The sequence below is a fragment of the Gracilinanus agilis genome, chromosome 2 (assembly GCF_016433145.1).
Source record: "Gracilinanus agilis isolate LMUSP501 chromosome 2, AgileGrace, whole genome shotgun sequence".
Classification (NCBI taxonomy): domain Eukaryota; kingdom Metazoa; phylum Chordata; class Mammalia; order Didelphimorphia; family Didelphidae; genus Gracilinanus; species Gracilinanus agilis.
In genome coordinates this window covers 462,679,181-462,704,696 of record NC_058131.1, presented here as the reverse complement: position 1 = coordinate 462,704,696, position 25,516 = coordinate 462,679,181, and the positions used below count along the sequence as shown (strand labels likewise).

The 25,516-nt window shown below is 38.4% G+C and overlaps 1 protein-coding gene across 1 annotated transcript in view; it reads left to right on the top strand.

Annotated features, from left to right (window-relative positions):
- Window positions 1–25,258, top strand: part of PPP1R36 (protein phosphatase 1 regulatory subunit 36) — a 32,749-nt gene extending 7,491 nt beyond the window's left edge. The window contains exons 4-12 of the mRNA XM_044664850.1: window positions 2,078–2,164; window positions 3,711–3,808; window positions 3,904–3,970; window positions 6,470–6,568; window positions 16,248–16,382; window positions 21,073–21,115; window positions 21,705–21,883; window positions 21,974–22,165; window positions 25,005–25,258. Of these exons, the coding sequence (XP_044520785.1) occupies window positions 2,078–2,164; window positions 3,711–3,808; window positions 3,904–3,970; window positions 6,470–6,568; window positions 16,248–16,382; window positions 21,073–21,115; window positions 21,705–21,883; window positions 21,974–22,165; window positions 25,005–25,191 (1,087 nt within the window). The 3' untranslated portion in view covers window positions 25,192–25,258. The remainder of the gene's footprint in view (window positions 1–2,077; window positions 2,165–3,710; window positions 3,809–3,903; window positions 3,971–6,469; window positions 6,569–16,247; window positions 16,383–21,072; window positions 21,116–21,704; window positions 21,884–21,973; window positions 22,166–25,004) is intronic.
- Window positions 25,259–25,516: the final 258 nt, after the last annotated feature.

Genomic DNA, 25,516 nt, shown 5'->3' with positions numbered 1-25,516 from the left:
TGGCCAAGCTGAGAAATAGAAGTTGGTAGAGCATGTAGCACTTTTCCATCATTGTTATGACCCCAAATATATATAATCCTCAAAGAGTAAGGTTTTATTAAGACTGGTGTCCAGAAAACCTAGAAAAGAATATAACAATAATAATATAAACAAAGTTGAATTCTGTTGAAAAGTCAAATACTATGAAGTATCAAGGAAAGAGCTGAGAACACTATCATAGGTTTTCACTTAGAATTCCTGTAAAGAATGTTGTTCACTTGTTTTCTAATTATGTCTGACTCCTAGTGACCCTACTTGGAGTTTCCTTGGCAAAGATATTGGACTGATTTGCCATTTCCTTCTCCATCCCATTTTACAGATGTGGAAATTGAGGCAAACAAGGTTAAGCGACTTGCCTAAGATTGCACAACTAGTAAGAGTCTTAGGTTAAATTTGAACTCAGATCCTACTGACTCCAGGACTAGTACTTTAGCCATTGCTTCACCTAGAGCAGTGATGGGCAAACTACTGCCCGAGGGCCAGATGGGGGGGGGGAGACAAATATTCTATCCAGCTGCAACATCGTTCCTAATCTGACAAATACAATGAGTAGAATACAATACAATGAAACTTCTAAAGAGTTGCCTTAGAAACAGACTGACAGATGAGCATTTCCTTTCCATTGGCCCCCTCTTTAAAAAGTTTGCTCATCAATGTATTCTGTGGAATAATAAGGATCCCCATTCCTTTGCTGCCCAAAGAGAAAGAAAGCTTTATATGAGGGTGCAAAGCATTGGAATTACGGTTCAGTAGTAGCCCACATGAAATGAAAATGCAGAAAGTTCCTTTTCTAGATGCCATCTTGTCCAAATTACCCAGTCATACCACGTCCTCTAATCCAGTAAATTTTGGTAAAGAGAAGAAATTTCTCCTCTGACCAATTCTTTCAATTGGGAAGGAGTATTGTTTTAAGATAGTTTCTTTGTGGGATAATATGTATATCAGCAATCTTTCAAAGGAAGATAATCAGAGCTCTTATCTGGGTGTGAGGTTCTTCATAAATGATATCCTTGTATATAAAACAAATCAACCCGGAAAATGTACTTAATCCTATCTTCTGTTCCTGCATCTGGACTTAGGCTTCACAGAGAGAGGTGTAAATTTGACTTGAGGTTGAATTTCTGGGCTACTTTGTGACTCAACATGGCATTCAACCAAGTTCAGAAAAGCCAAAGCCATAACAGATCTTAAGCCCCCACAGGATACAAAACAACTCTATCAGGTAGATACAGAAAACCCATCATTTAATAAGGAGAGTCTAGATATCTCTTTGTTCTCTACAGTCCTGCTGCTAGTTACTAAAGGAATGAATCCTTCCTCCCCAAAGGGTTGGGATGAGGCTTGTTCCAGAGACCATTGCCTCACCAAAAATGTCGTATAAGTGCCTCCTGCCCAGACTGTTGTTGACTACGAATTGACAAGGAAGACTAGAAAGGTTGATAACTGAGGTTGCTATAAACATATGGAAGACCTAGAATTCCACTAAGTCAACAAACAGTTGGAATGAATGGCAAAGCAGAGTCATGATGTCACTTCCTCTTGATATTCTTAAAGTAACTGTTCTGCCAGATTCTCAGTGGGTGGTTGTACCTCACAATCTATTAAGGTCTTAAGTATTCACTTAAGGTATGAGTTATACTGTTAGTGGGATTAGCTAAACTGTGACCTTGGTATTACAGGCATATCCCACCAGAGTTCATCAACTCCTAGAAACCACATTGACTTCTAGAAAACCTTATAAGGACCAGATAATTCCACAGAAATAGTATTGGGGAGAGCAAATGAGAGCAAAAGGTCAGAGGAAGAGCAGAGAAGAAAAAAAGAGGATTTCCAACCAAGGCGAACCCCCCTTCCCAACCTTTTCCTCTAATTTCCACCATTGCCCACTATAAGGTTTGGTTAGTATGGAGTTTGGTTAGTGTGAATTTGTGTTAATGTGAAATGATGTTAGGCCAATGTTATGGATGATAAACTGTATAGGCGTTTTTCCCCTACAAGAAAAATGTATAGTTTGCTTAATAACTACCATCTTTTACAGTCCTATGCCTTTGGCAGAAATCAAAGAGAAGCCCAAGAGGGGCAAAATAATTCACTTTGCTGAAAATGATGGCACAACCTCAGAAAGGTACTTTATTTCATTTTACAATTAGAACATTTCTTTAGTAACTTTTAGAATTATTTTAAACCCTTGCAAGTTCAAGAAACTATTATCTTCATCACCACTGACATAAAAGTACCAAAGAACTAATATTTACCATTTACTTAAATTTGTTCCGGCAGTTAAGGGAGGGAGCCCATTTTGGAAATTGGCTAATGGGGGCTGTTGTTGAGATTTTCCATTCTTAAAAATTATTGACAACTTTTTTTTTTGACATTTTGACAGTAGATTGACATCTACTTTTAAAATATAAATTAGCAAGTGCTTTATGTATCAGATGGACTGAGTGCAAGTGGTGGGGAGGTGAGATACTGTCATAAGCTTCAGGCTTCTTTGCCTTGCTGTTTTCACAGCTAGTTCTCTGGGTCTGTTAATTTTCAGTGCTTCTAAGGTAGAGTGACCTTGGGAGAGGTATGGTCACTGCTCTGCCTAGGAAGAGCCCCTGCTTCCTTGTGACTGCTAGCACTCCTCTCCACCTTGGAACTGCAGCCTGGGTAATGGGCAGTGGAGTTTCTAAGTGGCACCCAGTCCTTTGACCAGTGTGCCCTGTAATCTCTTTCTGAACAGTTGTCCAATCTCCTTGCTGCTGCAGCCTCTAAGACTGCCAGCTGGTGCTGCCACCATGCACACTCCAGGTCAACCCCCACCCCAATGTTATAGACCTCTCCTGCCAACCTCTTAAATTGTTTTATGTTAGAAAAATGTATCACTTCAATTTGGGGGAGGCTATATTGCTCCAGAATTTGATTTGATGCATTTTAAAAGTTGTTTGGAGGAGAATATTGGGAGAGTTCAGCTGGAATACTCCCTCTACTCCACCATATTGACTCTTCAGAACACTCTAACTTATAACCTAAACTCTGTGTACCTTGTTTTCATTGTTTTTAGAGGCATAGTGAAAAGAGATTTAGACTTGGAGTCAAGGAGACCTGGATTCAGATCCTGGCTCTGACACTATTTGAACTTGGGAAAATCACTTCTCTCTGAATCCATCTGCAAAATAGGGGTGATAAAACTTGTACTTCCTGCTTCACAGGGTTGTTATCAAGAAAGTAACTTGTAAGTCTTAAAGGGTCATATAAGTGTGAGATTATTATTACTGTTCACTTCTGCTCTGGATTTAGTTTTTTTAAAGTTATGTTTAACACTTGACTGATCTCTAGTAATAGACAGAGGAACAAAGATGATGTTGATGGTGGTGGTGGTGATGACAATGATGGATCTATCCTAAAGGAATTCTAGTTCTCCAGAGAGACTGGACAGAAGATATAGCATAAATCCAAAGATTACTGAACTTGTGTGGCATTCAGGGCCTGAAGAAGGAGAGTATCCTATATGGAAGCTGGACTAGTCCTATTATTTTCCTTGCTGTCCTTCAGTTATGAAGCTACACACACACACACACACACACACACACACACACAGAGGCTCATCACTACTCACACCTGTATTTCTTCAGGACAGTTTCAGTATAGTTAAAACATTTCTAAACATTTACATTGAATATTACTAGACTTTCTGAGAAAAGATTTGCTAAAAGAGATGTGAAATCAACCAGAGGAACTGATAAACGTAGAAAGAATGACAAGGTTACCCTGGATGATGTTAAATGTGAGTAAACATCTTTGCCTCTTTCGTCTTTGTAGCTGTTGCCTAGAACACAACTTTTTGTCTGGTCTTCAGCTTTTCCTCTTCTTCATTTTCAGATGTTGCCTTGTTTTTATTACAAGACACTGAAATGCAGCGGATCTATTCCTTTACAACATTTATGAAGTATGTGGTAATGTCTGGAATAATCCATATAGATAAGTAATGGAAAGGTTCATGAAAAAGGAAATTGTACTTAATGAAGAGGTTGGACTCTTGATGACTTCTAAGGTCCCTTCAAGCTCTAAATCTATGATCCTATGATTTTTGAAGGGAGAGCTAACTTCCTCCTTATAATTTGGGCCCAATAGCCCCTGTTATGCCCAGAGAAAGAAGATACTAAAAATTGAAAACAAGATTTCTGTTGCTGTAAATTCTGATTATTTGAAAAGGAATGTTTACAGAGTGTTAGAATATGTTGCTAAGGCACCATAAAAGATTCTTTTTAAACATGTTGCTCACTTCTGCTAATGCCAGAGGAAACCTAATTGCTTATTGAGGATCAGGGTCTCTAACTTGCATGTTGACTACACAATAAAAAATTTCTTTAGAGCTCTACTTAAGTGTAAATTGTATTTACACTTTACTTAAGGAAATGTTCTCTACTGACAATTCCCTCCCCTCAACTACCTCCCACAATATATATAAAATAAAGTGATTAATAGAACAAAGCAATGGACAACAAAGGTGAAAGGAGCTTAATGCATTGAAAAGATGGTTCTGCTGGAAATCAGTAGAACTAGATCTGAATTCTGGCACCAGTGCTTGCAAGCAACTGAATCTCTAAGAATCTCACTTTTCTTCTGTTTTCAATAGTGATATATTTATACTTCTTATTAATCTTAAAGTGATAAATAATTGATTATTAGTATTGTATGGGATGAAATTGTACATTATCCCCCAGCATACATTAATTAGCATTAGTAATCTTCGGTTGGCAACTTCCTATAGAAAATTAGAGAAAATTCAGGAAATTGCTAGCTGTCTCCTTTTTCTCTCTCCATAGTATAAATACTTTTCAGGTATTTGAAATTCAGGAAATTATATTTGAAAAACACTCCCCAGTTGCAGTTGGGCTGATGAACTGCTTATTTTACATTGACTAAATGGTAGAGGGTCATTTCGGAAATTTTTCTTTGCTCCCCAGAATTTCGAGTTGTACCACCAAGGCCTTAATGTAAATGTTGGCCAAATATATTCTTGTTTTTATGTTAATGTAGTAATACATGGTATAATGTTATTAGGGCCCTGGACCTGGAGAGAGGAAAACCTAGATTAAAAACCAGCGGGGCAGCTGGGTAGCTCAGTGGAGTGAGAGTCAGGCCTAGAGACAGGAGGTCCTAGGTTCAAACCCGGCCTCAGCCACTTCCCAGCTGTGTGACCCTGGGCAAGTCACTTGACCCCCATTGCCCACCCTTACCAATCTTCCACCTATGAGACAATACACCAAAGTACAAGGGTTTAAAAAAAAAAAAAAAAAAAACAGCTTTACCAATATGTGACCCTGGGCAAGTCACTTAAACTCTTTTGTCCTCAGTCTCCTCTTCTCTATAATAAAAGGGGCTGAATTTGATGCCTTCTGTCTAAGGTCCTTTCTGATTTAAATCTATGATCCTATATCTGTTTTTTTTTTTAAACCCTTGTACTTCGGTGTATTGACTCATAGGTGGAAGATTGGTAAGGGTGGGCAATGGGGGTCAAGTGACTTGCCCAGGGTCACACAGCTGGGAAATGGCTGAGGCCGGGTTTGAACCTAGGACCTCCTGTCTCTAGGCCTGACTCTCACTCCACTGAGCTACCCAGCTGCCCCCCCTATATCTGTTTTAATAAATATGAAGTTTATATTTTTTGTTCTTGCTTAGAATTCACATATACATCTTTGATTATATGGCAAAATGGTAGGAATGGCCTGTATACACATTTGAAATTCAGTGAAGGGAAGAAAAGTCAGAAATCCGAAACAGGATATATTATATAGATCATGGGTTAAGTTGATTTATGGTTAAAGACTAATGAGGGAGGCTGCAAATAATTTAGCATTTGGTACTTCTTCTCAAAAATGTTTTGCTTTATAAATCTATCTTGTCTACCATTACTGAATTTAAGATTACAAGAGATTAATTAGTCACAGAGGCATACAACAGTGTAACAGATGGCAGAGTGCTAGGACTGCAGTTAGGAAGTCCTGGATTTAAATCCTACTCCCCAAACTTATTAGCTCTACCTAAGTCATTATACTCATAAAATCTACTTTATAGACTGATATCAATCTGCACTAAAAATAGGGCAATGACATGGGTTCTTTTTGTTCCTATATTTTTTATCCATGTTGCATCCATGTTGTATCCTAGCAAGAGGTTTTGTCGTTAGGAATTTTTGCACCCCAAATGTTTGACAGTGGTAATTTTTTTTTTAAACCCTTGTACTTCGGTGTATTGTCTCATAGGTGGAAGATTGGTAAGGGTGGGCAATGGGGGTCAAGTGACTTGCCCAGGGTCACACAGCTGGGAAGTATCTGAGGCCAGATTTGAATGAACCAAGGACCTCCTGTCTCTAGGCCTGGCTCTCAATCCACTGAGCTGCCCAGCTGCCCCCAACAGTGGTAATTTTTTATTTCCTCTGTAGGAATAAGAGTCTTGACGATTTCCTCATGGCCTTGTTATACTACTTATCTCACTATCTGGAAAAACTTTCATTGGGAAAGAAGCCCAAAAACTACATGGCGTGAGTAGAAATCAATCTATTTCTTCCTTGTTATTGCCCCAAATATCTTCATAGAACGTGGAGAGTGCTTATATTATAAATGGGTCAATTTGACATGGGGGAACCATGTGAATCTTAAGACAGTTAATAATTGAGAGGGGCAGTTTGTTAACAAACCGCACTACCTTCCCTGAGTCTATTGTGATTTATTTGTATGTTCGTGTTTTCTTTTTCCAAACAACTACCTTCAGAAATTTCTTTCTAAAGGATTTATGAACTGCATAAAAAGCCTGCCAAAATACCTAAAGATGAATAGCCATAGCAAAAAACAATATTCTGAGCCAAAAAAAATATTTGTTACTTCTCAGGATACTTAATACCAAACCAATGACCACTTTAGGCAGTGTACTTAATGTTGTGTTCCCATGAGTTAAGACATTTTGTAAGTAGGAGAGTTAAAGCCAGCAATTTCACTGTTTGACCCTGAGGCTTCGGGTCAGAGTCTCCTTGACAGACTAATGATGTTCGTGTTCTAGGAGTCTTGGATGTGCTCACTTCCTAGATACAAAATGCTTTGACAATGTAAACCTTTTACATGCTTGTTAAGGAATTTTAAAAAGCATTTATTGATAACTAAATGTGGAACTGAGGAAAGATTTGTAAAGGATCAGATTAATAAAAAATTTCTGGTTGCAGCTCCAATTAAAGTACTTCAAATATACAACTCAATTGAGGATTATATTTCATGTCAGTGTATTCAGAACTAATGCAGATATTATAACAAGTAGAATTATCCCATAAAGAGCTAAAGCCATCCAGTGTGCTATTGCTGTTGAGTTGATTTTCTGGATATCTTTTGGAGAAATAATGCATATTTTAAAAAATTCTATATTTCTAATTATATTTGGATATTGTTTTAAATAATTTTTTTAAACTCTTACCTTCCATCTTGGAATCAAGCAGTAAGGGCTAGACAATGGGGGTTAAATGACTTGTCCAGGACCACATAGCTAGGAAGTGTCTGAAGCCAGATTTAAGAGCAGGACCCTTTGCCTCTGGGCCTGACTCTTAATCCACTGAGCCACTTAGCAGCCCCTAATTATCATTTTATGACATTTTGCAATTCATGTTTTCTCCCTCTTTCTCTTCCCCTATCCCCTCCTCAAGATGGCAGGTAAGTAATATAAGTTAATACACGTGTTATCATGCAGTACATATTTCCATGTTCATTATCTTGTGAAAGAAGACACATATCACATATAAGAAAAATCTCGTGAAGGAAAAAAAGTGAAAAATAATATGCTTTCATCTGCATTCAAATTCTATCAGTTCCTTCTGAGGTGGTGGATAATCTTTTTTATCATGGTTCCCTTGGAGTTATCTTGGATCCTTGCATTGCTGATAATGGTTAAGCCATTCACAGATGATCATTATACTTTATTGTTACTGTGTACATTGTTCTTCTGGTTCTGCTCACTTCATTCTGCATTACTTCATGTGTCTTTCCAGGTTTTTTGTGATTGTCCTGTTCGTCATTTCTTATGGCACAATAGTATTCCATCACAATCATATAGCACAACTTGTTCAGCCATTCCTCAGTTGATGGACTTCCCTAGAGTTTCCAATTCTTTGCTACCACACACACACACACACACACACACACACACACACACACACACAAGCTATTTTTGTACAAATATTTTTGTACAAGTAGGTTCTATCTTTGATTTCTTTTGGAATACAGATGTAGTAGTGGTAATGCTGGATCAAAGGGTATGCATAATTTCTCCCCCCTTAAAACCCTTATCTTCCATCTTGGAATTAATTCTGTATATTTAGTTACAAGGAAGAATGGTAAGGGGTAGGCAATAGGGATTAAGTGACTTGCCCAGGGTCACACAGTTAGGTTCTGAAACCAGATTTGAGCCCAGGACCTCTTCTCTGTAGGCCTGACTCTCAATTTACTGAGCTGCTCAGCTGCCCCAAGGTCTGCACAGTTTTATGGCCTTTGGACATGATTCCAAATTGCTCTCCAGAATGGTTAGATTAGTTCACAGTGTGAGCAGCAATGTATTAGTGTCCCAATTTTCCCAAGTCTTTAATATTTATCATTTTCCTTTTTTGTCATACTAGCTAGTAGCCTCATAGGTATGATTTAATGGTATCTCAGAGTTGTTTTACTTTGCATTTCTCCAATAGTGGTTTGGAACATTTTTTATATGACTAAAGATAGTTAATTTCTTTAGTTGAGAACTGCCTGTTCATATCTTTTGACCATTTATCAGTTGGGGAGTAATTTGTATGCTTATAAATTTGACTCCATTCTCTTTATATTTTTGAGGCCTTTGTCAGAGATACTTTCTATAAAATGTTTTTCCAGGTTTTTTGTTTCCCTTCTGATCTTGGTCATATTGGTTTTGTTTGTGCAAAAACTTTTAAACTTAACACAGTCAAAGGTATCTACTTTACATTTCATAATGCTCTCTCTGTCTTGTTTTGTCATAAATTTTCCCCATATAGGTAAATGATTTTGTGCTTCCTTAATTTTTTTTATGGTATTACCCTTTATTTCCAAAACCTGTATCCATTTTGATTTTATCTTCTTGTATGACATGAGATGTTGGTCTGTGCCTAGTTTCTGCCATACTGTTTTTGAGTTTTCCCAGCAGTTTTTGTTAAATAGTGAGTTCTTCCAAAAGTTGGATCTTTGGATTTGCCAAATACTAGGTAGATTATAATGGTAATTTACTACTGTGTGTTGAGTGCTTAATCTATTCTATTGATCAACTATTCTATTTCTTAGCCAGTCTCAGAGTGTTTTGATGACTGCTGCTTTATCATACAATTTGAGATCTGGTACAGCTAGGCCAATTCCTTGATATTTTTTCCATTAATTCTCTTCATATTCTTGGTCTTTTGTTCTTCCAGATGAGTATTATTTCCTAACTATGAAATAATCATTTTGCTATTTCAATTGATATGACACTGAATAGGTAAATTAATTTAGGTAGAATTGTCATTTATTATATTGGTTCAACCTAACCATGAGCAATTAACGTTTTTCTAGTCATTTAGAATTGACTTTATTTATATGAAAATTGTCTTGTAATTGTGTTCATATAGTTCCTGGGGAGAAATTAGGCATGTTTTGAAATTGACACTGATAAGCAGACTTTGATCGTAGAATTGGGAACTTATCCTGGTTCAGGTATTCTTAACCTGGGGTCCAGGTACCTGTTCTTTTTTTTTTTTTGTTTTGTTTTTTAAACATATTTTGATAGCTGTATTTTACCATAATTGGTTTCCTTTACAATGCTATGTATTTTGTTCATTTATAAATATTATTTTATGAAGGAGTTTTTAGGCTTTACCAGATTGCCAGGGAGGCTTGTGACAAAAAAAAGATTAAGAATCCCTTCCTTGATGTAAGAATTACCTCTTCATCACTCTTGACAAGTAGACAAATAAACTAAGGGTCTAAAGTGTCTTATTAAATGATAGTGCAGAATATTTTTAGACATTCCCTAGTGCTAGAAAGTAAGAACTTCATGGTCTATTCATGGATCTTAGCTCTGATTTCTGAATATCATAAAACAAGTTTAATCTCTCTTTTGTATAAACCTTGCAAATATTTGAAGACAGTTATTATGTCCTGTCATGTCCATAATGATAACTCTCTGCTAAACTACATATTTCCAATTCTTTTGGCCATGCTTCCCATGAGATGGCCATGAGTTTGTCAGTGTCCCTCTTGACATGTGGCACCCATAGTCCTGTGACCAACCAATGTGTCTGACCAACAAAGAAGAGTCTTAGACAGTATTGGTGCCTACACACTGCTTTTATTCATGAATTAATGTTCAGTCATTTTACTTCTATCCAACTCTTTGTGACCCCATTTTTCTTGGCAAAGATACTGGAGTGGTTTGCCATTTCTTTCTCCAGCTCTTTTTACAGATGAGGAAACTGGGGCAAACAGGGTGACACAGTGTCTGAGGACAGATTTTAACTCAGGTCCTCCTGCCTCTATGCCTAATTCTCTATCCATTGTGCCACTTAGCTGCCTTAAGATCAAGTTAGCTTTTTTGACATTACAGTCACATTGATCATATTGGACTAATTTAAGTCAACTAAAGCTGTTTCTTTTTCCAAGAGCTATTATTTGTGTGTCATAGACTTATCAACTAATTTTTTAGCAAAAGTACCCAGACTTCATTTTTCTCCATTAAATTTTATCTTCTTAGTTTTTTTCCATATGTCTATGCTGTGAAAATGTTTTATGGGTATTGATTCTGGTTTTTCTCCATAATTATCCATACCAGTTTTATATCATCCCAAGATTTAATAAACTTGGCAATATGACCCAATGAATATACTGGATTTTGGAGTAAGAAACCCCCAGGTTTGAATTGTTTTACTTACTTCCCATGTGACCTTGGGCAAATCACTTAAGAGCTCAAGCTCCAGTTTCCTTTCCTATAAAATGAAAGGGTTAAATTAGAGGAAAGAGTATTGTATTTGGCATCAGAGGACCTGAGGTCAAATTTTGTCCTCATCACTTATATCTTATGTGATGTTGGCCCTTGATTTCCTCAACTTATAAAATGAGAAAGTCAGACTAAAGGATGTCTGGGATCCTTTCTAACTCTAAATATGATTGACATACAAATAATTGATGAAAATGCTAAACAAAAACAGGCTAAAGAATTAATTGCCCCAGGAATCTTGCCTATGAATCATCAATCAACATTCAGATTGTTAGGCCAGCTATGAACTTATCCAACCATACTTTGATCTAGCCAATAGTTCTTCGTTTTATTCACAAGGATATCATGTGGGACACGTCACATGCCTTAGTGAAATGTGCTATATGTCTAATATGTTTTGTGATCTATCCAACTAATATATAAAGGTGAATTAGGCGATTTTTACTTTCTGTTTTAGAACTAATTCTATATATGCATTTCAAGACAGAAGAGTAGTAAGGGCTAGGTCATTGGGGTTAAAAGACTTTCCCAGGGTCACAAGCTAGGAAGTGTCTGAGGGCAGATTTAAACTAAGAACCTCCTGACTTTGGGGGGCAGCTGGGTAGCTCAGTGGATTGAGAGTCAGGCCTAGAGATGGGAGGTCCTAGGTTCAAATCCGGCCTCAGACACTTCCCAGCTGTGTGACCCTGGGCAGGTCACTTGACCCCCATTGCCCACCCTTGCCACTCTTCCACCAAGGAGCCAATACACAGAAGTTAAGAGTTTAAAAAAAAAAAAAAAGAACCTCCTGACTCTGGGCCTGGTTCTCTATCCACTGTGCCACCTAGCTACCCTTGTACTTTTCTCCAGCCTCCCTTGGGAAGAGGACTGGTACCTTCTACTCAAAGATGATCATTCTCATACCTTGAATGTCCATGTGGCTACGAACCCTTTTGGTTATCATCCAAATATTTTCTATCATCTTTTGCCCCTGATTCTCATCCCCCTTAACCCTCCCACCCCAAAGTTCCTATGAAACACCACCCTCCCCTTTTTCTGTGCCTTCTGGGAATGCCTGTTTAATAGACAACAGATTTCCCCTCATTTTTTTTTTCATTTTTTATTGTCATGCAAAACACACTTCCAATACTGAGCATAGTTGTAAGAGCAAATTCATATATAATCAAAATAAAATAAAACCAAAGATATACTGATGTGAAAGACGACTTCAACAGTTCTTTCACTGGAGGTAGATAGCATTCTCCTTCATAAGTCTATCAAGATTGTCCCAGATCCAAGTGCATTGCTGAGAGTAGCCAACCTTTCACAGATAATCATCATCCAATATTGCTCTTATTGTGTATGGTGTTCTCTCAGTTCTGCTTGTTTCACTCTGCATTGGTAACAACAGATCTTTTCTGCTTTTTCTGGATTACCTTTCATCTTAAATCTTTCCTTCTCTTACCTCTTCCATCATTAGCAATTACTGAAACCTGGCTCCCTCTGACCACCTTCCTATATGATACAGCCTCTCTTGACTTTTCAGAACTGGCTATCTCCTCACTCACTCTCCTTGGCTCACTCTTTCAGGCAGGGGAGTTGGAATACTCCTTGTTCCCCACTGCTACTTCCCTACCTCTGTCATTCAGTAACTTCTCCTTTGAGGTTCATACCATTCATCTCTACCATCCAATCGAAATTCTGTAAGCAACTGTTTATAGACTCCAGGCTACTCCCTTCTCTTTTTCCTTCCTCTCCCAACTCCTGCCCTCACTCAACCCTGCAAGCCTATTCATTTCTCACTGTCATACCCTCTATCTTGCTATTTGCCCACAAATGTAAAACCTCCATATTTAAGAATTCTGAAATCCCCTTATTGAACCATAATCTATGGCTCTCCACTTTTCCCCGATTTCCATTATTGAACTCTACTCTTTGGCCAAACCTGGGACCTTTGAGACTTCAGTCCTCAGTTCTCTCCTAGTCCATCTCCTTCTCCTTTCTTCCCCATCTTGAGCCCTTGTGAAGCCAATTGAAATCTATATAATCCTCTTCCCCTGAGTCCCTAGATCCCTTATCATTCCATAATTGCATCCTGCTATAAACTTCAGGACTTGGGTGACTCCCACCATGCATTTCTTTTCTATGAATGCTTCTGAACAAAGGTAGAGAAAGTCACTCAACTGTCCTGACTGGGTCCACTACAGATTTATATTATACATATACAACCTTAACTGGGTTAACTTAACTACTGCTTGGCAATCCTACCACATATCTTCCTCATCAACTCACTATCTCATTCTCCACAGCAGCTCTTTGAAAAATGTTTCATCCCTACTCAAGCTTCCCATGGCTGTTCCTACCCACCTCCCAATTCTTTCACTGAGAACTTGACTTTTTTACAGAAAAAAAAAAAATTGAGGTCATTCGCCATGAGCTTTCTCTTCTCCCTTCTTCACTTTGTATCACTCATATGTCTCCTGCCACTATTTCCCCCTTTATCCTTTCCTCACACTCCTTATCAAAGCATTCCCTATCTTGTCTCCTCCATCAGATTATCCCCTTTGTCATTCCCACTCTATAATTTATTTTTAATCTCTCCCTGTCTCCCTGCTCTCCCTCCTTACTGCCTATAATATGCTTATATCTCCCTCATTTTCACTTGAAAAAAAAATCCCATTTGATCCTTCCATTCTCAGTGACAGTTCTTCTCCCTGTGTAGTTAAAATAAAAAAGACCATCTATAGAAGGTGCCTCTGCTTTCCTCTCTTCTCTCTTCTCTCTCTCTCTCTTTAAATCTTTAAACTTTAAACCCCTTAAATCCAGCTTCAAACTCATCCTTCATTAAAAAAAAAACTTACTCCAAAGTTACCAATGATTTCTTAATTGCCATATTCATTAGCTTTTTTCAATTTTTATTCTCTTTGACCTCTTCACAGACTTTGACACTGTTGATCACCCTCTTTTCCTTGAATGCTCTCTTTTCTCTGGATTTTCAGAACATTACTTTCTCCAGGTTCGCCTCCTATTTATCTGAATGTTACTTCTCAGTCTCTGATGGATCCTCATTCACATCACACCTTCTAACCATAGATGTCCCACAGGGTTCTTTCCTGGACCCTCACTTCTTTTTTTTAATTCTACTTCATTTGGTGATCTCATCAGCTCCCAAGAATTTAATTACCATCTCTATGCTGATAATTCTCAAATCTACCTATTCTGCCCCAACCTCTTTGCTGATCTCCAATCTGATATCTCCCAGTGCCTTTTGGACATCTCAAAGTGGATGTCCAGTAGACATCTTAAACTCAACAAGTCTAAAATGGATTAATTATCTTCCCCATCTTGAAATCTCTTCACTTTCCATATTACTGTTAAATAAGGACAATGCAATCCCTTCATTCCTAAGGCTTAACAACCTAGGTGTCATCCTCAATGCTATTACCACCACTTCCCCATATCCAATCTGTTGCTATGTCCTATAGATTATGGCTTTGTGTCATCCCTTGACACTGCCACCAAAGTGAGGGGTCCTCATCACCTCAACCTGGATTATTGCAGTAGCCTGTTTCAGATCTCTCCCTACTTCAATTCCTTATCCTTTCATCCACCAAAGCGATTTTCCTAACACACAGATCCAACCATGTCACTGACCCTATTTAATAAACTCCAGCGACTCCAGTCTATGGCCTTCAAGATCTTCCGTTTAGCACTCAGAGCCTTTCAAAATCTACTCCCCTCCTAACCTTCCCAGGTTACTCCTTGTTAAGTACTCTTCAATGCTGTGGCAATGTCCATGACATGGTTGTTTTCATGAACAAGACACTCTATCTCTCAATTCTTATGTATTTTCTTTGGCTTTTCTCCAGACCTGAAATGATGCTCTCTCTTTTCGTCTCTGCCTCTTGGCTTTCCTGGCTTTAAGACCCAACTTAAAGTCCTGTTTTCTACAGGAAACCTTTCTCCAACCCCTCTTAATTCTAGTGCCTTTCCTCTGAATTATTTCCCATTTGTCTTTTACATAACTTGTTTTATATATAGTTGTTTCCTTTTTGTCTCCCTCTTTAGATTGTGAGCTCTTTGAGGCCAGGGACTGTCTTTTGCCTCTTGGCATATCCCCAGTGCTTAGCACAGTACCTGCAAAATAATAGGGGTTTAATAAATGTTTATTGACAGACTTTCCTCATGGAGATACATACCTATGGATCCTTTGAACTATAAGAATCTAGGATAATATTTGTGACACCTTCCTATGAAGTTACAGATATCCCTTCCACATCCTAGGTTAGTGGGGGTAGTGCCCCCTCAATCTGTAAAATACAATTTTTTGGCTTTTGTATTCTTTTTGCAAAACTTAACTTTATAATAATTTTAACTTTAGAAAAGAAATTGAATACATTTATGGTATTAAAAGATGTTGAAATTATGCAATTCTATACATATGTTTATATATATATATGTTTACATATATATGCATTTCTGAACTTCTAAACTTTTCTGTGTTTGATGACTTTTGCCTATCATCTGCAACTTCTGCAAAACTTCCAAATTTCTTATGCTGACCTGTGATATATTTAAATCACAGTGGGAAAGTCACAAGCTGGAAGAGATATCCATAATTATTATTATATGAATTTATTTATCAAGTTTTATCAATTAATTAATTAAGAATATTTTCCCATGCTTAAATGATTCATGTTCTTTCCCTCTCCCCTCCCAGAGCTGATGAGCAATTCCACTGGGTTATATGTGTATCATTGTTCAAAACCTATTTCCATATTATTAATATTTGCAATAGAATGATCATTTAAAGTCCAAATCCCCAATCACATACCCATCAAACCACGTGATTGATCATATGTTTTTCTTCTACTCGCACAGTTTTTTCCCTGGATATGGATAGTGTTCTTTCTCATAAGTTCCTCTGGATTGTCCTGGATCATTGCATTGCTGCTAGTAGAAAAGTCTATTACATTCAATTGTGCCATGATGTATCTTTCTCTGTGTACAGTGTTCTCCTGGTTCTGCTTCTTTTGCTCTGCATCAGTTTCTAGAGGCACTAGAATTCACATGGAATTCCTTATATGGAGTTATTTAAACATTGGAAAACTGTATTTCTTTCAAAATAGCCTATAACTTAGGCTGATTAAGCCTATTAGGTAAATGATAACTCAGATTGACTATAATTCTTGTCAGTTTAAGAGTTTTAAACTGTAATCTTTTTTTTCCCTCAGGAGCCATTTAGAGAAAAAAGAGATGGAATTAGTTATTGAAAGGTTAGAAGAATCCCAAAAATATCTTGCCCAGAAGTATTGTCTCCTTGTTTTGGGTTTGGGAATGCCTGATAAGCATCACATGGCCTGTGGAAAGTAAGTAAATACATTTTTTAAAATTAGGTATTTATGAAATTTTAGAGGCCTTGGAAGTCCTCAGATATCATTCCAGTCCAACCTTTTTACTTTACGGATTAAGAAACTGAGGTCCAGGGGATAACTGAGTTGCTCAAGGTCATATAGGTAGTAAATATGGGGTACCAGAATTCAAATCCAGGTCTCCTTCTGGCTCTAGTTCCAGAGCTCCTTTTATACTTCCATTCTTCTCAGTGACTTCCATGTTGTGAAATCCAAGGCTGTAGTTCCATGTTCTCAACCCATGTTTTTTTTTTAAACTTAAATACTTTATTGAAATTTTCACATTGAACACAGCCAAATAAATTTGCTAGAAAACATTTACACTTAAATTCATTCCTAGCATAAAGTTTAACAATTTTTAAAGTCATTCCCTTAAGTCCACATTGAGATTTTTCCATTCATTCTTATTCACTTTTCCTCTCATATATTGGCCCAGATTTGTAGAGGTAGCTAGCTGTCAACAGAATTCCCTACCTGGGGAGTCCCATTATTTAGAGGACACGACTTCCCATAGTACTTAATGTTCTTACTTCCTAGAGACTAGCTCATTTCTTGGAAAGAGTAGGAGCCCCATACAATGGTGTCTGCCTTCCATGTAATTAGTTGATGTCAGTATATTATTATTAATTCAACTTTCACACAATGTAAATAAGTGAACATCACTAGGAGTTCTTTTTCAAGCCTATCTTCTGACTTTTCCTCCCTTCTAATAGGCACAATTTTGATGTTGGGCTGGCCCTTCTTTTGCTATTATTCATCCTCTTTGAGGCTGAATTTGAGATTCCACAGAAATTTCAGTTGAAACTAGCAATTTGGGGGATGTTAATTTTGTGCTTTCAATGTCTTTCTAGAAGAAGGAGGGTCTGGCTTTTCTAGTTTTAAGTCTGCATTCTTGGTTTCACAGAGGTTTCGATGATCTCTTTTTAAGTGTTTTTTTTTTTGTTGTTGTTGTTGTTTTTAGAAAAATGTATTTGTATTTTCTTAGCAAAATTAAAAAATTACTCCATAGCATATCAGCCTTGTTGGGTCAGCCATAAAGAACAAATAACCTGAACCTGTATGGCTACACCCTGTGCCCCACCCTTTAATGATGCCATGGCATTGGATAAGGAAGATCGTTGATGGCTGGTACCTGAAGGAAAAAAAAGATGTCGTCAGCCCCTAATTGTCTATGATGTTCACTTCAAACTGCTTTTATCTGGGAAAAATAATTGTTTGGAGAGAGAAGGCTGGAAATCACATAAGGAGAATGGCCTAGGCCCTGAACCCCTTTTAGATGGATAGCCTCGGACCTCACACTTTCCCTGGAATAGTCCTAAATTAGAATGTTTGTGGGCAATAGTCTGATGAAGAACAAAGGAGCACTCATCAAATAGCACTGAAGCCTAAGTAACTTAAGGGAGAGAGGGAGGGAGGAAGGGAGAGAGGGGGGAGGGAGGAGAGAGAGAGTCAGACTACTAGACAGAGAGATAGGGCTGATAGAGAAGAAAAAGAGAGAAGTTTGTGTGTCCCCAGGGGTGGTTGTTTTTGTTTGCTTGTTTGTTTTTTTAAAGGAAGCCTTTCTCTTCTTTGCTATTACAGTCATTGTTTCCAGGCTTTAAACAGATGCTAATGCTGCTCTACATGCTTTGGGAATGGGCAAAACTAGGTCATCTAAAATAAGGACTGCTCTAAACTGATTCCCAGAATACAAGTGGACATTGCTTTCCTAAACCACAATTTGATTTGTCTCTCCCCTGCCACCCACCCCTCCACCCTTAGCCCTGCCCCTAACTCAAACCCTCTCCACCCCTGCCCCTCTTCATTTTGCATGCTTGCCCCTGTGGGCAGAGGAAGTGGAAGTGCTAAAATGCCACACAATAACCTTGGTTGGGGAGTGGTTTTTAACTGTACCAAAGAAATTCTGATTATGTATTTGCTACCCCAGAGAAATTCTGGTGTGTCCTGTCTTTTTTTTTTTTTTTTTTTTTTTGCCAGTAAAACATTACAGAAAAAGAGCATTTTCTCTCTTTTAAAGACTTGGAACTTGATTTAGGTTTGAGATTTGATCTATATAAATTAGTCTAACAAAAAATTAGAAACATATTTAGAAGGAAATTGAGTACCTTATAAATTATGCCCTTCTCAGCAATTCTAATCCTTGGCCAGCAATATGTTTTGGGGCTGGCAGTGATTGGGTTTAGACCCTTAAGATCCAGTGCAGCCCTAGCTGTGTGACCCTGGGTAAATCACTTAATCTCCATTGCCTAACTCTTACTGCTCTTCTTCTTTGGAACCAGTAATAGTATTGATTCTAAGATAGAAGGTTAGAGTTATTGCTTTTTTTTAAAAGATTTCAATGCAGGAAGTAAACTATTTCTGGTTAAAGGAGGGTTCTAAAGGATTCAGGGTAATTCTTGGGGACATTGGTTCAATACCTGGGCCAACCCAGAGGTTGTCACAATAAGGAAACAACAAGGGATTCAGGACCTAATGAAATATTCAGACCTGGCATAGATTCCAACCCAAGATCAACTCCAGATAAACCTGGGTTTGGTCTCTGCCTCCTTGGACTACCTAGTCCAAACCTGCTTCCTTGAAGCCCAGCCAGAATCTAGTGGACCTTCAGGAATGAGGGTAGCAAGATGAACTTCAAAGGAGGCACTCACATACCTCATGTAGCTCCATTTGCCTCAACAGGGACTTTTTATTGCAAAGATTCCTGAGCAAATCTTGCTTTAATGGGACAGAATATGTTTTCTTGACTAATACAGGTGATAGAAGGTTCTTTCAGCCTCATTTTCATGCACTGAAAGTGAATATTGTGCTCCCTTTTCAGTTTCTCTTTTCATGACCTACCACTGTCACAGCTTATACTTTCCATCTCATTCTTTTGTTCCTCCAAATACTTTCCAATCCCAATCCTGATGACTCATCCATTTTGTTTTAAACCCTTACATTCGGTCTTGGTAACAGTTCTAAGATAGAAGGGTAAGGGCCAGGTACATGGGGTTGTGACCCCGAGGTCACACAGGAAGTGTCTGAGATCAAATTTGAACCCAGGACCTCCCAACTTCAGACCTGGCACTCTATTCACTGAGCCACCCAGCTGCCCTATTCCTTTAATTTTGATCCGAACCCTTTAAGAGCTGTGAGGACATGAGCAGACTAGGGGGATTAGCTGTTGAAGACCATTGAAAATGTTAATGCTCCTCTTTGACAATGTATAGAAGGTTTTAATGTAGATTAAGTATAACTGCTCCCGGGCCAGTGGCATGAATGAAACGAAGCATGCTTTCAGTTAAGAAGGAGGAGAGAGAGAGAGACCTTGAGATGTCAACTTCCCTGGAGGCAGAGGATAAAGGGAGAGAATTGCCATGACCAAGGAAGCATCATCCTGCTGCCAACCTGACCAGAGACCCCTTCAAACTTGGCTAGGCCAGGGCTCAGCTGGGTGGCTCAGTGGATTGAGAGTCAGGGAGCTTCTGGGTTCAACTCTGGCTCCAGATTCTTCCTAGCTAGGCAACCCTGGGCAAATCATTTATTTATATTTATTTTTAACCCTTGCCTTCTGTCTTGGAACCAATTGGTTCTAAGGCAGAAGAATGGTAAAGGCTGGGCAATGTGGGTTCAGTGACTTGCCCCCGGGGTCACACGGCTAGGAAGTATCTGAGGTCAAATTTGAACCCAGGACCTCCCCTGTCTAGGTCTGGTGTGCTCTCTCTCTCTCTTTCTCTCTCTCCATCTCTCTCTCTCTCTCTCTCTCTCCGTCTCTCTCTCCATCTCTCTCTCTCTCTCTCTCTGTCTCTGTCTCTGTCTCTCTCTCTGTCTCTCTGTCTCTGTCTCTGTCTCTGTCTCTGTCTCTGTCTCTGTCTCTGTCTCTGTCTCTGTCTCTCTCTCTGTCTCTCTCTCTCTCTCTCTCTCTCTCTCTTTCTCTCTCTCTCTCTTTTAAATTTTTGTATTTTTTTTAAACCCTTAACTTTGTATTGGCTCCTAGGTAGAAGAGTGGTAAGGGTGGGCAATGGGTGTCAAATGACTTGCCCCGGGTCACACAGCTGGGAAGTGCCTGAGGCTGGATTTGAACCTAGGACCTCCCATCTTTAGGCCTGTCTCTCAATCCAATGAGTTACCCATCTGCCCCTAGGCCTGGATCTCAATCCACTGAGCGACCCAGCTGACCCCTGGGCAAGTCATTTACCTCCCATTGCTTAGCCCTTTTACTCCTCCTGCCCTGGAACCAATCTACCTTATTGATTATAAGATAAAAGATAAGGGTTTATATTAAAAGAAAAAAAATTATCTTTGTAGGTCCTCAGATGGGAGGAATAAAGAATCTGCCTCATTGTGCCATCTGGTAACTTCCTGTTTAAATTAAGTATTCTTGCTAAGATGGTGAGAAGCTTTGTTGTTTCTGCCTCTTTGAGCCCCTGATCACTTCAGTCCTAGTTAAAGATTTGAGCTCAAACAATTTAATGGTATTTATTTGGCCCTGGAAGTATGCTGGGAAGAGGCCAAGTTTCCTGAGGAAAGAGTCCTTTAGAAGGAATGACTTCATTGTTCAGATTAGTTTCTGATATTGTTTTGCTACCATTATCTTCTTTTTTTTTTGTTTTGAGTGTCAAAAAATACAATGGTTGGTATTAACCATTGGCTTTTCTTTATGTTTCAGGGAAAAAGTTTCAGATACACAAAAAGACTGGAAGTTCTTTGAGGTAAGAAAGACTCAATGATAGAATTTTCCTTTGACCAGATTTCTCTCAGAACTTTAAGGATCCATGTGTTTATGGGGTAAATTCTCCCTTTACCAATGCAGAGTCATGTCTCGCTGTGACTTGCTATACAAGGAAAATTTTTAATGGGGGAATATGAGAAAGATGAAACTTAGTCATATTTAAAATATTTTTTCAGTGCTTTATGAACTGCATGTATGCAAACATAACTTCAAAACAAGTGTTAACTTTCATTGAGAGTACTGGGTAATCTGATAATCTAAATGGCTTTCTTTTTTGTTTTTAAATACTTTCTATCTTAGAATCAATACTAAGAAACAGTTCCAAGGTAGAAGAGTGGTAAGGGCCAGGCAATTAGGACTAACTGACTTGCCCAGGTTTACACATCTAGAAAGTATCTGAGGTCAAATTTGAACCCAGAGCCTCTTGTCTCCTGGCTCAGCTCTTTATCTACTGGGCTACCTAACTGCCCTGTCTAATGGATTTTCTGCCACACATAACTTTTTTTTTGGCACAATAATTGATGTTGTTTATGACAGCTCTGAGTTGAGACTCTCCTTTTTCATCATAGGCTTTCTTCACCTTCTGTACATACGTAGCTTGGGTAGTATTCCGACGACAGTACCTATTAGAGATTGATGAAGAAATAGGTAGGCTTTTCCGTACTAATATGTTCAATAGTGCAAGAAGGAGGCGGGAGGAAGAAGAATCTGGTCAGGAAAAGAGAAGAATGAATTTCGTGCAATTTAGGTATGGCCTTTTTTTGGTTTTTCCCTATTTACAAGAAAGTTAATCACAAAATAGAACAACCAAACCAGTTTCATTTTTTTTTTCCTGAAGGAGGATGATGGCCAAGCGGCCAGCAATAAAAACAACTGTTCATATGCGCTCTCCAGCCTTATCTACTCTTCTGCCCTCCCCTAAAGAACATGCTCAGCATCTCTTTGAGAAGAGTAGAGGCCGTATGGCGGTCCCCATCCAGACAACCAACCAAAAAGAATTGGTCACCTATGAGTCGGTTGCCATGCCAATGTAAGTGACAGTCGTGATTGATATGGGATAGACCAAAGAAAAGAGGTAGTTTAATATGTTAGTTGTGACTAGGTCCACTCTTTCCCTTTACACATCCCTTTAATGCATAATCCCTTGCAATCCATTTAATTCTAATTCAAGAAACATTTAGAAATTAGCTAATGATTTGCAGAGTTTAGAATTGGGAATACTATAAAATTTAAATAAGACACAGCCCCCAGCATTATGAAACTTTCTATTTAGTAAGAGGACAAGTCACCAGTGCAGATAACTAGAAAACAAAGGGTTAGCTAGGAAGCTCAATGGATTGAAAGCCAAGAGCCAGATCTGGAGACAGAAGGTCTTTTGTTCAAATCTGGTGTTAGATCCTTACTAGCTGTGTGATCCTGGGCAAATAACTCCAGTTGCCTAGCCCTTACCACTCTTTTGTCTTGGAACCAATATTTAGCAACGATTCTAAGACAAAAGGCAAGGGTTTAAAAAAAGAAAAACAAAACAAAATCATTATGTCATAATCATATCATATCATATATCATATCATATCATATCAGGAAGCTGAAAAACAAAGTTATGTGAGAACTTATAGAGATCAATACTCTATAACCAGAGACTAATCTGAGTGGCCTGGGTGGTCGTCGGACTCAAAGAATGAAACAGATTGGAAGCACGGCTTGTTAGCTCATTGTACTTCAAGAAATACTGAAGTAGCCACTTTATTATAAAGGAAATTAAAGATCCCTTTCCCCCCAAAGCCAAGAAAGTTTCCTACAGTTACAGAGAGCAAGATTTTTACTATAGTCAAAACAAAAGCCTTAGAAGCCTCCAAGGCGTAGACAAAAACCTATGCTAAACTATCAACTACATGTGTTATCTTTAAGTGGAGCCTGGGACATCTCCATTAGGTCAGAAAGCCCCGTCAGTTTCTCAGCCTTGACGGTATTAAACAATTTTTTGAGCCTCATTATTTTACTTTAATTCTGGGCAAGATGCCTTGCCAAGGGTTCGGCCTTGGCCGTACCAGCCATCTGTGTTCTTGGGCAAAGGGGAACAGAGTTAGCCCCCCTCCTGCTGGAGTGCTGAGACTATAATGTATTTTGAAGGAAGGTGAGAATTATGAAAGGAATCAAAAGAGGAATCTCAGATTTTTATCTTAGATATCCCACACCTGTCTTATCCCATATTTAGATAGGGAGGAAAGATAATACACGGCTCTGCCGGTCGGTATTGATCTTTTGAGGGGGTCCAGATAAAAATATCTACTTGAGATTCTAATTTCTCTTAATAGCTCCCGACAAGAACTGAGGAGCTGAGTAGAAGATCAAGCAACCTTGTATCTGTCAGAGTGCTTAATATGATCAAAAAGAAAAATGACAAATATTGGCAGGGATGTGGGAATATTGGGACACTAATGTACTGTTGATAGAATTGTGAACTCTGATACAGCCATTCTGGAGAGCAATATGGAACCAGGCTCAAAGGTTATACCTCCCCTTTGACCCAGCAATACCACTCGTGGGTCTGTATCCCAAAGAGATCAGAGACAGGGAAAAGGACCTACTTATGCAAAAATATTTATAGCAGCTCTTTTTGTAGTGGCAAAGAATTGGAAACTGAGGGATTGTTCATCAATTGAGGAATGGCTGAACAAGTTGTGGCGTACACTGTTCTTTATTTTGTTATTATATATGTGATATGTGTCTTCAGTTACAACATGGGGATTATGGAAATACTTATTGCATGAAAGCCTTGGGTGTAACCTGTTCACAGACTATTCACTGCTTCAGTGTGTAGGGTGAAGGAGAGAGAATCTGAATTGCAGAATTTCAGAAAACAGTTGTTAAAAATTCTTTCTACATGTAATTGAAAAACATTTAGTTAAAACAAAAAGGTCAGGCAAAAACTCTATTACCATACTTGTCAGCCTGGATTCACTGGCCTGAAAGAAATTAGGTTCAGCTACACAGAAATCAGGCTGAAGGCAAAAAGTTTTGATGAAAAATAAGAATTCAATTCCTAGTGCATATGTAAAGGGGTTGACCTTTCACGGAGGGAATCAAAGAAAAGGGATTGGATAACTAGATGTTAACCTAACTGTAACAAAATGAGGTCATGCCTGGTGATCCTTTCATGGGGGTACAAATTAGTTCCATAAAGAAGCAACAAAATAGGATAAAGAAGGATGATAGGTCATGCTTCTCTGTGACCTTTAAAAATCAGTTCAATGAATCTAGGAAACAAACTAGTAGAGGAAACAAGTTTTTTGATTAGTTCTCTAGTTCCCTTCTCTAGAAAGAGTAGAATGAAGACCTACCAACGACTCTCCTCTTACCAAATATTTTCCTTAGTCTACTCAGTCACACCTTTTGTCTTCATTTGACTTCAGGTTTTTCTTCCCAACCCACAGACAATATACTTAATAAACAGGATTCTGTAATTGTGAGGGAAAAAAAAGCTAGAGAAGGGAAAACTCAGTGCTAGTGAAAATAAAAATCTGTCACAGATCCTTTCATATTCAGTTCAGGCTTTTTTTTTAGTCATGTCTGACTGACTCTTTTTGACCCCATTTGAAGTTTTCTTGGCAAAGGTATTGGTATGGTTTGCCATTTCCTTCTCCAGCTCAAATTTATAGATGAGGAAACTGAGGCAAACAGGAGTAAGTGACTTGCTTAGGGTCACACAGTTCAGAAGTGTCTGAAACTAGGTATGAACTAGGTCCTCCCTACTCCAGGCCTTGTGCTCTATCCATTGTGCTATCTAGCTGCCCCCCAATGGGAATTATTTTTTATTTTGAAAACATCAGCCCTCTGTTTCAACTTCTAAAATTGTTCTTTCCCCACAGAGTTGGCATCTTGGGAGAGCCTCGGAACATGTTTGACATCTCCACTCTCCTTCCTACTGAACAAGAACAGGGCTCAGACGCTTCAAAGAGAAATGCTTCCTTGATAAGTGAAAATAATGCTAGGGTCCAAGAGACACTGGAGTTGGCAATGAAGTCACTAGCCCCTGTGGGAGTATTGATTAAGTAACCTCCTCTGTTCCTTTCTATAATTCAGTTCCAGTAGAAGTAAACTATTTTAATTTGCTACCTTTAAACATGTGATTCTTATTTTGTCTCTTTATTTTTGTAATCTTCCAACTTCAAAATTTGTTTTATTTAGAACCTTACTGAATGCCTAAGAACTACTGTGCATGAGTTAGAGCTTTGAAGAATGGGCCAGAGAAAGAAAGCAAATTTTTGACTGGAAGAACTTATCATCTCTGGGTGGGTATAGGGAAGGGAGGGATGGAGATGATTTAGATCTTAAATTTCAGAAAACATATATTGAAAATTATTATAGGTCATTGAGATAG